General features: G+C 41.1%; 2 protein-coding genes across 4 annotated transcripts in view; one reads left to right on the forward strand and one right to left on the reverse strand.

Annotated features, from left to right (window-relative positions):
* LOC137369882 (phosphatidylserine synthase 1-like) overlaps positions 1-12117 on the reverse strand; it is a 64709-nt gene extending 52592 nt beyond the window's left edge. The window contains exons 1-5 of the mRNA XM_068031550.1: positions 11917-12117; positions 11486-11577; positions 11319-11363; positions 5400-5524; positions 896-1054 (exon numbers count right to left, since the gene is read on the reverse strand). Coding sequence (XP_067887651.1) covers positions 896-1054; positions 5400-5524; positions 11319-11363; positions 11486-11577; positions 11917-12095 — 600 coding nt within the window. The 5' untranslated portion in view covers positions 12096-12117. The remainder of the gene's footprint in view (positions 1-895; positions 1055-5399; positions 5525-11318; positions 11364-11485; positions 11578-11916) is intronic.
* A 283-nt stretch (positions 12118-12400) lies between these two features.
* mterf3 (mitochondrial transcription termination factor 3) overlaps positions 12401-16105 on the forward strand; it is a 30836-nt gene continuing 27131 nt past the window's right edge. Inside the window, exons 1-3 of one of the 3 annotated variants that reach the window (XM_068031553.1) lie at positions 12401-12778; positions 13907-14033; positions 14477-14820. In XM_068031553.1, coding sequence (XP_067887654.1) covers positions 14499-14820 — 322 coding nt within the window. In that variant the 5' untranslated portion in view covers positions 12401-12778; positions 13907-14033; positions 14477-14498. The other 2 variants (XM_068031552.1, XM_068031554.1) reach the window with 2 other exon arrangements.

The raw sequence follows: 16105 nt of genomic DNA on the forward strand, positions 1-16105 counted from the left end.
CTCCAAGTGCTTACAGTAGGAGACCAGACTGCAATCTGGAACAGGGACTTTGATTTTTCTGTCCCTAGTCTAGGAATGTGTGCTACAATTGTCCTCAACAAATGCAGTCCTGGTTGAAATCAGGTTACCCAGCACAGATTGGGAAATGAACCTAGATTATTTCTCAATTTATTCAATGCTCATTCTTCAGATTGAATTCCTGCTGAAATCAAAATAATACAACAAGTGCCAACCTTTATTTATTTATTTAGAGATACAGCACTGAAACAGGCCCTTCGGCCCACCAAGTCTGTGCCGACCATCAACCACCCATTTATACTAATCCTACATTAATCCCATATTCCTACCACATCCGCACCTTCCCTCAATTCCCCTACCACCAACCACTACCAGGGGCAATTTATAATGGCCAATTTACCTATCAACCTGCAAGTCTTTGGTGGTGGGAGGAAACCAGAGCACCCAGTGAAAACCCACGTGGTCACAGGGAGAACTTGCAAACTCCGCACAGACAGTACACAGAATTGAACCTGGATCACTGGAACTGTGAGGCTGTGGTGCTAACCACTGCGCCACCCAAATCTTCTGCCATATGGTTTTGAGTCAGACAACAGAAACTTGGTCACTTTGTTCTTTAGTTTGGTGGTGTGAAGGGCGTAATACCTTGGTTCTATTCTGGACCCTTCTCATCCAAAATGACCCAGTTGAGATTGAGAATGCAATCTGCAGACGTAATCCACACATCTAGTATGTGCTTATTTTTTGGAAAGAACACAGCATTACTTCTAGTAGTTACAAAATCTTAAGAACGTATTGTTTAAACAATGCCATCTGTAATTTGGTTAGTACAAGTAAATAATTTGCATTAGCAGTTATAATTCTGTTACTGCCATACCTCAGTTAACTCCCAAGTGATGCTAATAGTCCAGCAGAGACCATAGCTACGTATCAGTAATGCTTTCATAGCCCAACCCCAGAAGTGTCCAAATGCAAAGATGTCAAAATGGCTGAGAATCCTCTCCCAAGTGATGACATGGCAGTTTACTGCATACTCCTATTAAAAACAAAACAGAAGGAAATTGATTTAATCTTTGAAGTTGGCCAGACAAAAGACTGCCAAAAATGATTGCCAGAAAAACCATTCACACATAATTTCAAGATCAGAGAAAAAAAATTAAAATTAGATCATTTTGTAGCAGTGAAGCAGCCCACTAATTGAAACAGGAACACTTGTATAAAATCTTAAAGAGGTCAGTCTGTACAAGGATTGATTACTTTATCTGGATTTCTGTTCACATGGTTTGAAATCAGTTAAACAGCCAACACAATAACCAAGTTGGCAACTTTGCTGAGCTGTTATTATACAAGGTACCTCAAGGAAGACTGGATAATTTCAGAAAGACAATCTGCACCTGACCGAAAGGTTCTAGTTTGTGCCCAGTTAAAACAAGCAAACCATCACGGCATCAGATGTACAAATTCATGCTGTGGTTTATTTAGATGCGCATTTTGATAAAAGCCATCCAAAGGTTGTTCAACAGAACGAATTCCCTTCCTTCCTCTCACCATGGAGAATATAAACTTTAGGAAAACATTTAATGCAATAGATGTGCAGGGCACCTACAAGATAGGGGCTCCCTGACCTGATGCATAATTGTACGGGACAGACTGGTCTTTTCCTGTCTGACCTTTTTATATGTTCATATGTAAATGGAACCCAATTCCCAAAGAGAAGAGGAGGATAAAATCCTGGAACTAAAAAATGGATCAAAAAGTATAACATTTAGAGCATTGGAATTTTTTGTTTTTTTCTATCCCATGCACGATCTTCCCCAATCAGCAAACAAGCATCATCAAATTCAGACTTCTCCACAAAGTTCTGTAGCTGTGACAAGTTGTTAATGCTGCTCCTTGGCTGAGCCAGCAGAAACTGACTACAGCAAGAACCTATCTTTCTCCTGAAAATGTTAATGGTAGAGATTGGAGATACCAATCCAAAATGGGAAGAAAGCTCAAATACAAAACATTAGTTGTGACCAAAGCTGAACCTGGGGTCTTCTTGCTAGGAATTGACTTATATAACTAACCAGCAATCTTAACCAAGAATTTCCAGAGAATTACTCTTCAAAGGTTATTTATATACGACAGACTTAAGTAGGCCTCTGATTCCAAACTATGCAATATCCTTCTCAGCTCCTCATTAATAATGTCAAGATTTACACACAAGATTTATATACTTAGCTTCTACTTATATGCTGTTAAACAGCAATATGAGGAGAAAGAGCTATTTAAAAATCGTTTGCAATAATTAAAAAGGACACTTTTTCATATATTCTGGCTATGTGCTAGCAAACCATATAACTAGGGACGTAGAGAGGGCTTTAAACTCAACAAGGGGTACAGGGGTCAAGCTTGGGTAGATATAGCAAATCAAGAGGTAGAGTCAAGGCAGGAGAGCAGAATAGTAATATGGGAAATGAAGGTCAGAGAATGGCAAGAAGGGACAGAGAGAAAAAACCTAAAAACACACCAACAGTCAAGACTAGATGTTACAAAGATAACAAAAAGATAAAACTAAAGGTTCTGTATCTGAATGCACGTAGCATTCATAACAAAGTAGACGAACTGATTGCACACACTGAAGTAAATAAATATGATTTGATAGCCATTACGGAGACGTGGCTGCAGGATTACAAGGATTGGGTCCTGAATATTCGAGGGGTATATGACATTCAAGAAGAATAGGAAGCTAACTAAAAGGTGGAGGGGTAGCACTGTTAATCAAAGATGGCATTGGTGCAATAGTTGGAGATGACCTTGGTTCAGGAGATTAGGATGTAGAATCTGTTTGAGTGGTGATGAGGAATACTAGGGGAAAGAAGTCACTAGGTCTACAGGCCCCCGAACAGTAATCACAAGAAATAATATTGGGTTCTTGTGATAAAGAGAAGGCAATAATCATGAGTGATTTTAATCTACATATAAACTGGAAAAATCAGACTGACAATAGTAGCCTGGATGAGGAGTTCATAGAATGCTTTTGAGATAGTTTCTTAGAGCAGCAAGTTCTGGAACCAACCAAAGAGGAGGTTATATCAGACTTGGAATTGTGTAATGTGACAGAATTAATTAATGACCTCAGAGTAAAGCCACCTCTAGGTAGCAGCAACCACAATATGATTGAATTTTACATCCAGTTTGAAAGAGAGAAGAGGGGGTCTAAGACTAGTATTTTAAACTTAAATAAGAGCAACTATGTGGGCATGAAAGCTGAGCGAGCTGAGGTGAACTGGTTTACTAGGCTAGGAGATATATCAATAGAGAAGCAGTGGCAGACATTTAAGGGGATACTTCAGAATAAGTACATTCCTACTATAAAGAAAAATTCTAAGGGAGGACCCACCATCCCTGGTTAAGGAAAACAGGTAACTATAGACCAGTTAGTTTGACATCGGTCGTGGGGAAGGTGTTTGAATTAATCATTAGGGAGGCCATAGCTGGACACTTCAAAAAACTGAAGTTAAATCAGGAATAGTCAACATGGTTTTGTGAAAGGGAAATCACGTTTAACCAATTTATTGGAGTTCTTTGAAGAAGTAACATGCGCTGTGGATAAAAGGGAGCCCGTTGACATAATGTACTTGGATTTCCAGAAGGCATTTGACAAGTTGCCACATAAAAGGTTATTGCGCAAGGTAGGAGCTCATGGTGTAGGGGGTAACATATTAGCATTGATAGAAGATTGGCTGTCTGGCAGAAAACAGAGTATGCATAAATGGGTCCTTTTCTGATTGGCAGGATGTGACAAGTGGTGTCCTGCAGGGGTCTGTGCTGGGGCCTCAACTTTTTACAATTTATATCAACTTAGATGAGGGGAGCGATGGCTTAGTAGCTAAATTCACAGATGACACAAAGATAGGTCGGAAAGTATGTTGTGAAGAGGACATAAGGAGGTTGCAGACCGATATAGATAATATGAGTGAATGGGCAAAAATCTGGCAGATGGAGTATAATATGGGAAAATATGAAGTTGTTCACTTTGGAAGGAAGAATAAAAAAAGCAGAGTATTACTTAAACGGAGAACGACTGCAGAATTCCGAGGTGCAGACGAATCTAGGCATTTGAGTGCATGAGTCACAAAAATTTAGTATGCAGGTAATGGAATGCTATCCTTTATTAGGAGAAGAATTGAAAATAAAAGTAAGGATGTTATGCTTCAGTCATACAGGACATTGGTGAGACCACATCTCGAATACTGTATGCAGTTTTGGTCTCCGCATTGGTCTCCTGACCACCTCCAGGCACTTACCCATTGTCTCTCGAGACAAGGAGGCCAAAGAAGATTTAAGGAGGGATGTAAATGCACTGGAGGCAGTTCAGAGGAGGTTTACTAGATTGATATCTGGAATGAGCTGGTTGTCTTATGAGGAAAGGTTGGACAGACTGGGCTTATTTTCACTGGAGTTTAGAAGAGTGAGGAGAAACTTGATTGAAGTATACAAGATCCTGACAAGGTGGATGCGGAAACAATATTACCTCTTGTGGGTAAGTCCGGAATTAGGGGGCATTGTTTTAAAATTAGGGGTCGTTCTTTTAGGACAGAGATGGGGAGAATTTTTCTCTCTCAGAGGGTTGAGAGACTTTGGAACTCTCTGCCTCAGAAGGTGGTGGAGGCGGGGTCATTGAATATTTTTAAGGCGCAGGTAGATAGTTTCTTGGTTGGCAAGGGAATCAAAGGTTATCGGGGGTAGATGGGAGTGTGGAATTCGAGACAGAAACAGATCAGCCATGATCTTATTGAATGGCACAGCAGGCTCGAGGGGCTGAATGGCCTACTTCTGCTCCAGATTCATATGTTCCTAAGTTTTAATCGTAGGTACTGTTGCTATAAAAGTGCTATCATTTGTGTGTCTCAGGCCATAACAGCATCAATGCTCGTTTATTAAACTGAGTTTTGATTGACTCAGAATTTGTTTTAATGTTGGGCACATTTGCCTTGGATTTAATTTACTGCAAAACAACATCTACTCTACTCGCCCATGAAGTAATATTTTGACCACTTGAGAATTGAGCTTTGGATCAACTGAAACAATAGAACACGTGATGTTTACAAAAATCGCACCAGTCGGGATATCTGACTGAGCATGCAGTCAAACTGAAGAAAAATAACACTGCAAACGTTCAAAATATAGCTGGATACGGTAAATGGGTGCATTAAGGATGAATTTAAATGGGGCAATAGTTTCTATGCATTTTTGATTTTTCTCTTTATCTTAAAAGATCAAAGAATAACCAATGGAATTTAAAAAAAAGTTTCAGGCTTTTAATGTTCATGAAGGTATTGCCACAACACAGACACTAATGTGATACTCTAAAGATGGTTTCCCACTTTACATACCATCACATCTGCTTCACGGGTGGCATAGCGCAGATTAGGGTCCAGCCAATACATGACAGATTTCACTTGTTCAAAATTCAGGAACAGCAGGAACACCAGAAAAAGGAAATACAGCACGCTGAGGCCTAGAGTGATAAATAAAATAAAATGCATGGTAAACATCTCATTACCCAGGCTTTGGGGAGATCATGAGACGTTATAGTCTCCAGACATTTGGTTTTTTTTTAAAACAATAAATTCATGATTATAAAAAAGGCACTTGTTTACTGACCGACAGCTTTTAGTAAATGCAGTTAGCAGACCCTCAAATCTACCAAATAGCAAAATGGTTTAGAATGAGTGAGAAAGGAAAAGTTTAGACAGTGCTTAAAAAATATTTCAAAAGTGGAATTCTGAGTCATTTAATGACCACAAACAGAACTATACACCAAAATAAAAACGAGTATTACAAAAAGACCATTGCAAATTCACTAACAAGTAATAGCTCAGAGGTTCACTTAAATTTCACAATTGGGATCGCCCAGTTTGCAGTTGAGATCCCAACTGAAAATGTGGAGATCTGTTATGACATGTTGCCTTTGACTTTGCAGCACATCCAATTTCTCATGTCAGGAATGCTGGTTTAAAAAAAAACACATTTGGGGGCAAATGCCCACCATTTCCATGTGACAAGGCCGTACAGAGTTGCTAGATAGCTGCATGTTACAGAAAAGACTGTATTTCAAGTGATTCTTGCAACAAGTTGGACAGTTGCCTGCTCAGCTATATGTAAAAGGTTTCCACTGCACTATTTGAACAAGAGTGGAGAAGTTCTCAGAGTATCTTGACCAATATTTGTTCATTAACCAAAGCCACTAAAACCAATTATCTGGTCATTTACTTCAGCGCTATTTGTGGGACTTCAGAAAACGCCATAGAAAACCATAGAAAAATTACGGCACAGAAGGAGGCCATTCAGCCCATCGTGTCTGCGGCAGCCGAGAAAACTAGCTGCCCAATCTAATCCCACCTTCCAGCACCTGATCCATAGCCTTGCAGGTTACAGCACTTCAGGTGCATGTCCAGGGATCTTTTAAATAAGTTGAGGGTTTCTGCCTCCACCACCGTTCCTGGCAGTGAATTTCAGACACCCACCACCCTATGGGTGAAAAGGTATTTCCTCATGTGCCCTCTAATCCTTCTACCAATCACCTTAAATCTATGCCCCCTGGTAATTGACCTCTCTGCTAGTGGAAACAGGTCCTTCCTTTCTACTCTATCTAGGCCCCTCATAATTTTGTACACCTCTATTAAGTCACCCCTCAGCCTCCTTTGTTCTAAGGAAAACAACCCTAGCCTATCCAATCTTTCCTCATAGCTGCAACTTTCAAGCCCTGGCAACATTCTTGTAAATCTCTGTACTCTCTCCAGAGCAATTATGTCCTTCCTGTAATGTGGTGACTAGAATTGCAAGCAATACACCAGCTGTGGCCTAACCAGCGTTTTATACTGTTCCAGCATTACATCCCTGCTTTTGTATTTTATACCTCGGCCAATAAAGGAAAGCATTCCATATGCCTTCTTCACCACTCTATCTAACTGTCCTGTCACCTTCAGGCTCCTGCAGACAATCGCTCCAAGGTGTCTCACTTCTTCTACCTCTCTCAATATCCTCCCATTTATTGTGTATTCCCTTGCTTTGTTTGCCCTCCTCAAGTGCATTACCTCACACTTCTCTGGATTGAATTTCATTTGCCGCTTTTCCGCCCACTCAATCAAACCATTGATATCATTCTGGAGTCTACAGCTATCCTCTTCACAATCAACCGCATGGTCAATTTTTGTGTCATCAGCAAATTTCCCAATCTTGCCTCCCACATTTAAGTCCAAATCATTAATAAATACCACAAACATCAAGGGACCCAGCACTGAAACCTGTGGAACGCCACTGGAAATTGCTTTCCTTTCGCAAAAACATCCATCAACTACTACCCTTTGTTTAGTCTCACTGAGCCAATTTTGGATTCAACCTGCCACATTCCCTGTATCCCATGGGCTTTCATTTTTCTGACCAGTCTGCCAGGCAGGACCTTGTCAAAAGCTTTACTAAAATCCATGTAGACCACATCCACTGCACTATCAATCTCATCAATCCTTCTTGTTACTTCCTCAAGAAATTCAATCAAGTTCGTAAGACATGACCTTCCCTTAACAAATCCATGCTGACTATCCATGATTAACCTTGCTTATGTAATGTCATTGTAGGATAATATATATCTCTGACCAAGTTTTTCGTCACCTGTCTTAATATCTACTTACTTGGCTCAGAGTCTGATTTATGCTCCTGTGAAGTGCCTCGGGACATTTCACTACTTTAAAGGTGCTATATGAATGCAAGTTGTTGTAAATGCTTCAGAATTCAAAATTCTCAGGGATTTGTTACGGTAAAACTATTTTCCACTGGTCTGTAAGTTGATAACTAGAGGGCATCAATTTAATATCATTGCCAGAATATGAAGGGATTGTTTGGGAGAAAGTTTTTAAGCAGAGGATTGCTATAACATGGATTGCGTTAGCAGAATCCAGAATATCTTTCAAAAGGGAAGGGGATAAATATTTTACAAAGGAATATTTTAAATGTTATGGGGAAAAGGCAGGGCAGGGGGTGCGGGGGAACTAATTGGATAATGCTTGAGAGCTAGTACAAGCATAACGGGCCAAATGGCCTTCTGCTATACGGTATAATTCTACAATAGTGACTACACTTCAAAAGCATTCATCATTTATGAAGCACTTTGGCACATCCTGAGGATGTGAAATGTACTACATAAATATAATTCATTTTACAGAAAAAAACATTCTGATTAGTTTTGAAACCAAATAAAACTCCATCAAAATTCCATAGTTCGTGATTACTACTTTTCTCAGATGGACCAAGCTAAAAGCTACTGTAATTATAAGCGGCCTGTCAGTTTAACTACGGTCAGATGATGCTGCATTTGTGTAGTACATACTAAGGTAAATTTACATCTTCACCACCTGGGTGGTAATCTGGAAGAACAAATTGCCTGGCTGATTTTCATTCCATTGCAATCACAAAAAGATGTTTGGTAAATCTTTTTTATTTGAAGGGACGCAATGAAATGATTCAACTCATGTTGAAATGCATCAAGGCACTTGCATGTAAGATCACACCAAATTCAGATGTAAGAGACCCTTCAGCCCATTGAATAATCTCTCAGAATGCTAGCCCTACTAACCTCCCTAACAGCACTGTGGGTGTAACTACACCACATGGACTGCAGCAGTTCACCACCACCTTCTCAAGGACAATAAATGCTGGCCTTGCCATGCTCACATCCCGTGAACGAATATAAAAAAATCTGAGCGGCCAGATGTAACATGTCATCCAAAGGACTGCATCTGTGGCAGTGCAACACTCCATTAGTACTGAAAAGTACTCCCTTAGTGAAAAGGGGAAAGGGGGAAAAAAACTGCTGGGCTATGGGGATAGAGCAGGACAGTAGCACTACCGAACAGCTCTTTCCAAGAGGCAGCACAGGAATGATGGGCTGAACAGCCTCCTTTTCTGTACAGAGTCATAGAATTATACAGCACAAAAACAGGCCCTTCGGCCCATCATGTCTGTGCCGGCCATCAAGCACCTATCTATTCTCTATGGTGTTTCAAGTGCTCATCTAAATACTTTTTAAATGTTGAGAGTTCCTTAAATCTATGCCCCCTGGTTATTGACACCTCCACTAAGGGAAAAAGTTTCTTCCTATCTACGCCCCTCATAATTTTGTATACCTCAATCAGGTCTCCCTCCACTCAGCCTTCTCTGCTCTAAGGAAAACAACCCTAGCCTATCCAGTCTCTCTTCATAGCTGAAATGCTCCAACCCAGGCAACATCCTGGTGAGTCTCCTCTGCACCCTCTCCAGTGCTATCACATCCTTCCTATAGTGTGGCGACCAGAACTGTACACAGTACTCCAGCTATGGCCTAACTCGCATTTTATGCAGCTCCATCATAACCTCCCTGCTCTTATATTCTATGCCTCGACTAATAAAGGCAAGAGTCCCATATGCATTCCTAACCACCTATATACCTGTGCTGCTGCCTTCAAGTATACCAAGGTCCCTCTTCCTACTTCCTAGGGTCCTACCACCCATTGTATATTCTCTTGCCTTGTTAGTCCTCCCAAAATGCATCACCTCATATTTCTCAGGATTAAATTCCATTCGTCACTGCTCCGCCCATCTTACCAGCCCATCTATATCGTCCTGTAATCTAAGTCTTTGCTCCTCACTATTCCCGACACCAATTTTTGTGTCACCTGCGAACTTACTTATCATACCTCCTATATTCACGTCTAAATCATTAACGTACACTACAAACAGCAAGGGTCACAGTGCCGATCCCTGTGGTAAACCACTGTCACAGGCTTCCAATCGAAAAAACAACCAATAACCATCACCCTCTGCCTCCTGCCAACTAAGCCAATTTTGGATCCAATTTGCCAAATTATCCTGGCTCCCACGGGTTCTTACCTGCTTGACCAATCTCCCATGCGGGACCTTACCAAACGCCTTACTGAAGTTTATGTAGACTTCATCAACTGCTTTACCATCATCTACACACATAGAATTTTTCAAGGAGGTGACTATCATATTTATTAGATATGATCTCCCCCTGACAAAGCCATGCTGACTATCCTTGATTAATCCCTGCCTCTTCAAGTGGAGATTAATCCTGTCCCTCAGAATTTTTTCCAATAGTTTCCCTAACACTGATGTTAGACTCACTGGCCTGTAATTACCCAGTTTATCCCTGCTACCCTTCTTGAATAATGGTACATTCGCTGTCCTCCAATCCTCTGGCACCTCTCCTGTGGCCAGAGAGGATTTGAAAATTTCTGTCAGAACCCCTGCAATCTCTTCCCTTGCCTCACATAGCAGCCTGGGATACATCTCATCTGGGCCTGGAGATTTATCCACTTTTAAGCCCGTTAAAACCATTAATACCTCCTCCCTTTCAATGCTAATTTGTTGAAGTATATCACAATCGCCCTCCTTGATCTCTACACATACATCGTCCTTCTCCATAGTGAACACAGATGAAAAGTAATCATTTAAAACCTCATCTATGTCCTCAGGTTTCACACACACATTGCCACTTTGGTCCCTAATGGGCCCTACTCTTTCCCTGGTTATCCTCTTGCCCTTACATATACTTATAAAATGCCTGGGGATTTTCCTTTATCTTGCCTGCCGGTGTTTTTTCATGACCCCCTCTTCGCTCTCCTAATTACTTTTTTCAGAACCCCCATACATTCTCTATACTCCTCCGCTGTTTTCAGCACTCTGAAACTGCCATACACTTTTTTTTCCCTTATCCAATCCACTATATCCATTGACATCCAGGGTTCCCTGAACTTGTTGGTCCTACCCTTCACCTTTACAGGAACGTGTTGGCCCTGAACTCTCACTATTTCTTTTTTGAATGACTCCCACTGGTCTGATGCAGACTTTCCTACAAGTAACCGCTCCCAGTCCACTTTGGCCAGATCCTGTTTTATCATATTGAAATCGGCCTTCCCCCAGTTCTATGACACTGAAGTATCACCTTAGATTTGGAGCCTTGAATACAGCTTAAATCTTTCTAAGCTTCTAGAAAGAAAACTTTCTATTTCGGGAAGTGAGAGATCTACCAACTAGGTCTAGCTGGTAGTACAGGCATTCACAAGCATTCATTCATTCAAGCGGAATCGAATCAGGGACCAGCAGGCACAATGCAAATACCAAATACTTTTTAAAAATGTTAATCCAACTGGTAGAAAAAAAGAATTGTAAGTCCCAAATATCCACAAGTATAAGTATACAAGTCAGGAATATCTTTTATATATGTAGCTTTAGAATAAACAGGCATTTGACCTCACCAAAAACCATCCTCCATATTGCTGGATGTGGCCGGGTGAAAGGACCTGAAAAATTAAAATTAAAATCGTTAAGCAATGTACCTTAGATAAATAAATTGTTTCAGAATATGTAAAAATATGCAAGAAATGTGAATAATCACAATTCTCACTAGTAACAAACAACTTACCATTAGGAAATGCTAAAACACTTACAATTAGAAAAAAGAACACCACGGAAAGAACACCCTTCCAAATGTTGTCTTCCGGACTTGAATCATCTCTAGATAAAAAGATAAAATGATAGTTATTTTATTACACGATTTCAGTCCTATCAAAGCAGTTAGACAATACATCAGTTACTACACTCACAATTTCACAGAACAGAAAAATAAAAACATTTCACAATTCATCTTCACAAACTGAGACAAAGTGGAAGCAATTATCAGGAGAAAATACTCGAAATGCGACACTGAATCGAAACAAGTAACCAAGTTTGCAAAGTGATACATTTTAATGCAGGCCTATCGTTGCGACCTGGCACACATGCGTTTACATGAAACCAGCCAGCTGATACCAAGCAGCTCCAGTACGGGGAGGGAGGGCTGATTGTAGATAGTACCTTGTAAAAGCGAAATACATGACACCGATGGTGGTGAAAGTGAGCAGGGTAATGGTGTGAGGTTTGTAAAAGAAGTCTATGGTGATATCCTCCACTTGCTGCTCGTTGATCATGCGGAAATGCAGCTTATAATTCACATCATCCTTGCTGATTGTCATGCTGCGTGCCCCGGACGCCATGGCTGCAGCGCTCCGCCCGAGCAGCCGCCAGAAAGAGCCCAGAGCGCACTCCAACAAGCCAACCTGAGGGGGGAGGAGGGGATGACAGCTGATCCTCAAATACAAGAACTTCCTCGGCGGAAAGTTGGATGGATCATTTATCAGACATATAAGTTATATATTTTTAAGGCGAACTTTTTTAATATAGAAGTTCTTAAATAGTAAAATAAAAGAAAAGAGGTTTCTGTAAGTCCCTCCCCTGTTTTTGGAGTGGACTCTCCTATTCGGGAAAAGGCTACATTTCAGAACGTCCTTTCCGCACGTGGGGCCACGCAACAGCGGCAGAGGGAGTGGAACAGCTGATAGAGAGGCACATTCTCTAGCCTGTACTTTGAATAGCACAGAAACAGCTGAGAGAGGCATCTTCCCCAGTTTAGTCTGTACTCTGAGTAGCAGAAAGAAAAACAGTTAATAGAGAGGCACCTTCCCCGGCTCAGTCTGAATAGCAGAGAGAGAGAGGCACCTTCCCCAGCCCAGACTGCACTCTGATCAGCAGAAAGAGAGGGAGGAGGTGAAGTAGTTGATAGAGCGGCACGTTCTCCAACCAAGCCTCTGTTCAGAGACACGCAGTCACCGTGGACATGAAACATTCTTGATGAGTTAAATTTTTGACTGATCTTGGTTATTAAATTCTGGTTGTTAAGGTACGGGCTTTTAACAAAAATTCTTACTCGTGAGGTTTTGGTGAGGCTGTGCTGTCATGGTGGGGAGGCTGTTCTGAGTATCTTGATGTAAAGACTAGCAGTCTCACGTGTTCTGATGTGGAATGGGCCTTAGCAGCTTCTCGAAGCTGCAGTAACTGTTGTGCCCCGAGTAGTGTTTAAACATAATGCCGTGCACTTCCTCGTCCGAATCGTTAAAGTGAGTAGTTCTGAACGTGTAGCGCCTCTCGGTGCGGACTCTGGGGCTTCATCCCAGTTTCTCTAGTTACTCCACGTAGCTAAAGTCTTTCCTCACTAGTGCCAGCTAGTAAATCTCTACACCCTCTCTCAAGGCCTTGATATCCTTCCTAAAGTGTGGCTCCCACACATAATATTGCAGCTGGGGCCTAAGCAGCGTTTTGTAAAGGCCTAACAAACTACCTTCCTTTTATACTCTGTGTCTAGTTATAAAGCATGGGATCCTGTATGTCTTTTTAACAGCCGCCTTGTTGTGCCTCTTTCAGGACTTGTGTGCGTACATGCATTAGTCTTTAATCCCATAAGCATCAATTTTGCTAACAAGTCAATAATGTGTTAATTTATCAAATGCCTTTTGAAAGTCCATATACACATCAGCTACACTATCCTCTTCAACCCTCTGTTACTTCATCAATGAACTTAATAGTCAAAAATGATTAATAAATGACTATAATTTGCCCTCAACAAATCTGTGTGGGCAGATTGATGGTCTTCATTGAGAATCACTGGTCTAGTTTTCTGTTCAAGCCAAAAAATAAAATTGTTGCCTATAGCATCATACAGCTTTTGATCTCGGCCTGGCGTAGATATACGTGGATGTCTCTTAGCCAAAAAACTCTGGAGGGTGAAAAATTCTCATTTATTAACCCATATTTTTCAGAGGGCCAATTGATTTTGTCTCATTATTGTCTCTCAAAAGTTTTCCCATAATAGCATTGTTACCTGGCCTGCAATTGCTGGGTGTATCCCACCCCTTTTTTTGAACAGGGATGTAACATTTGCAATCCTCTGGCACCACCCCCATATGCAAGGAGGATTGGAAGATTGTGGCCAGAGCTTGTGATTTGTATCATATTTCTATCACCAACCTAGGGGCCAGCACTTCATCTTGCTAGGATACCCCCACACCTGCCATCCCAATAGGGCTGTGGTGGCTGGCCATCCAGTGGAGAGGTTACTCCTACACAATGACGACTTCGCAGCTGTGGCCTTTTTGAAGGTAAAAATTTGTGAATACTCTTGAGAGGATGTCTCCATCTTGAGGTGCCCACTCTTCTTCCTATATCAGTAGCTGCCACCTCTGGTGGGGCTGCAGATCTTTCAGTGCTGGAGAGACTCCTATTGGCCCTACAGCCTCAGGAGCCTGCCCGCCCACTGTCTTTAATTGGATGGCAAGTGCACCCCCTGGCCTGCTTGTTAAAAATCGCATTGGGTGTCAGGTGCCGATGTAATGTGTGGTCAGGACCCGGAAATATATGCGACATCAGGGTCGCGAACCTAGAATGAAAATTCAGCCCATAGTCTCCATTTCTGCTTTATTTAAAATCTTTAAGTGTTCAAAGGGGAAATTCTTTGAAACATTTAAACCGTCTTTAACTTAACCTTTACTAAAGTTTTCATTAATACAACTTGCAGTTTACTCGTTAAATTTCTTGTTTACAGGATCATGTTAAATTGAACAAAAATGTCCTCCCTGTGTCAACGCATTTGTTACCGATGGTCTTCATTGAGAATCACTGATCTAGTTTTCTGTTCAAGCCAAAAAATAAAGGTGTTGCGTATAGCGTCATACAGCTTTCGATCTCGGCCTGGTGTAAATATACGTGGATGTCTCTTAACTCAAAAACTCTGGAGGGTGAAAAATTCTCACTCGAGCTCTTCAGACTCACCTCTAAGTAAAGACGACGGCACTGCACAGTTAACAGAAAGCAGTATTTTGCTAAATGAAAACATTAACTGCGGAAAAACAGAAGTGTCCAGTCTGGCCAAAGACGTACAACCTGTCGGTAAGCAGATAGAAGAGCTGTACTTATTGTGGTGTATAGACGGCTCAGTAAAAAAAATGTAAATTGGCAGACATTAATGTTCAGTTTAAAATTGATTTTAACCAATAGTCAACTGACTTGGCCCTAATCTCTGGAATTCCCTCCCTAAACCTCTCTACCTTTGTCCTCCTTTGAGCAAAGTCTGTCCTAATATCGCCATATGTGGCTTAGTGTTAAATCTTATTTGATAGGACTCCTATGTAATGCGTTGGGAATGGCCTAAACCTGATCCTAATTCATATGTATGTTCGTATTTTACTCCATTAAGGGTTCTGTTCAAATGCTTGTTAATGAGCCAGCGTTTGAACAGTTATCCATAATGAACGGAGAGTACATTTTAATGGTGCCTCACCCAAATATCAGTTTTTTAATAAGTTTTAAATAAATTTATTAATTTTTTTTTTTAGCTGCTGAGCATCTGTGGGCTACTTGACTAACTGAGGTTTTTGCAGCTGAGTCCAAGCCTGTTCTCACCTAGGATCTATGCATGTGCATTACTATCACTTTAGTGCAGTTGTGATGTGGATAACTTCAGAGACTTAACCTGTGCTGTGCACAAGTAAGATGGCAGCCTTGCATATACACAAAACTTGTATCATGATACCTGTAATGTCCCTAACTTATATGAATGAGTGATGCATCACATGGTGATTTTATCCATTGATCTGTAGGAAAAGTGCATCTACTAGTTCCAATAACATTCCACAGGGCTATGTACTTCTCATAATGAAGTTTCCTGGTGACATAGTTGAGTTTTACTTTTGACCAGTGTTAAATATCTCTGAGGTGAAGGAGGACCACAGCTAAAGTGCCTAATGCTTGATAGGAAATAAGGAGGTTTAGCAGATCTAGTAGAAACATATTTGACCTTGCCGTTACCGATCTACCTGTCACAGATGCATCTGTCCATGACTGTGTTGGTAGGAATGACCACCGTACATGCTTGTGGAGACAAAGTCCCATCTATACACTGAGGACACCCTCCATCATGTTTTGTGGTACCACCACCATACTAAATGGGATAAATTCAGAACAGATCTAGCAGTTCAAAATTGGCACTGTGAGCCATCAAGCAGCAGCAGAATTATATTCAACCACAATCTGTAACCTCATGGTCCAGCATATCCTTCACTCTACCATTACCATCAAACCAGGAGTTCATACTGGTTCAATGAAGAGTGCAGGAAAGTATCCCAGGAGCCGCACCAGGCATACCTAAAAATGAAGTGCCAACCTGGTGAAACTA

This window comes from Heterodontus francisci, chromosome 5 (genome assembly GCF_036365525.1).
Source record: "Heterodontus francisci isolate sHetFra1 chromosome 5, sHetFra1.hap1, whole genome shotgun sequence".
In the NCBI taxonomy this organism is placed as follows: Eukaryota; Metazoa; Chordata; class Chondrichthyes; order Heterodontiformes; family Heterodontidae; genus Heterodontus; species Heterodontus francisci.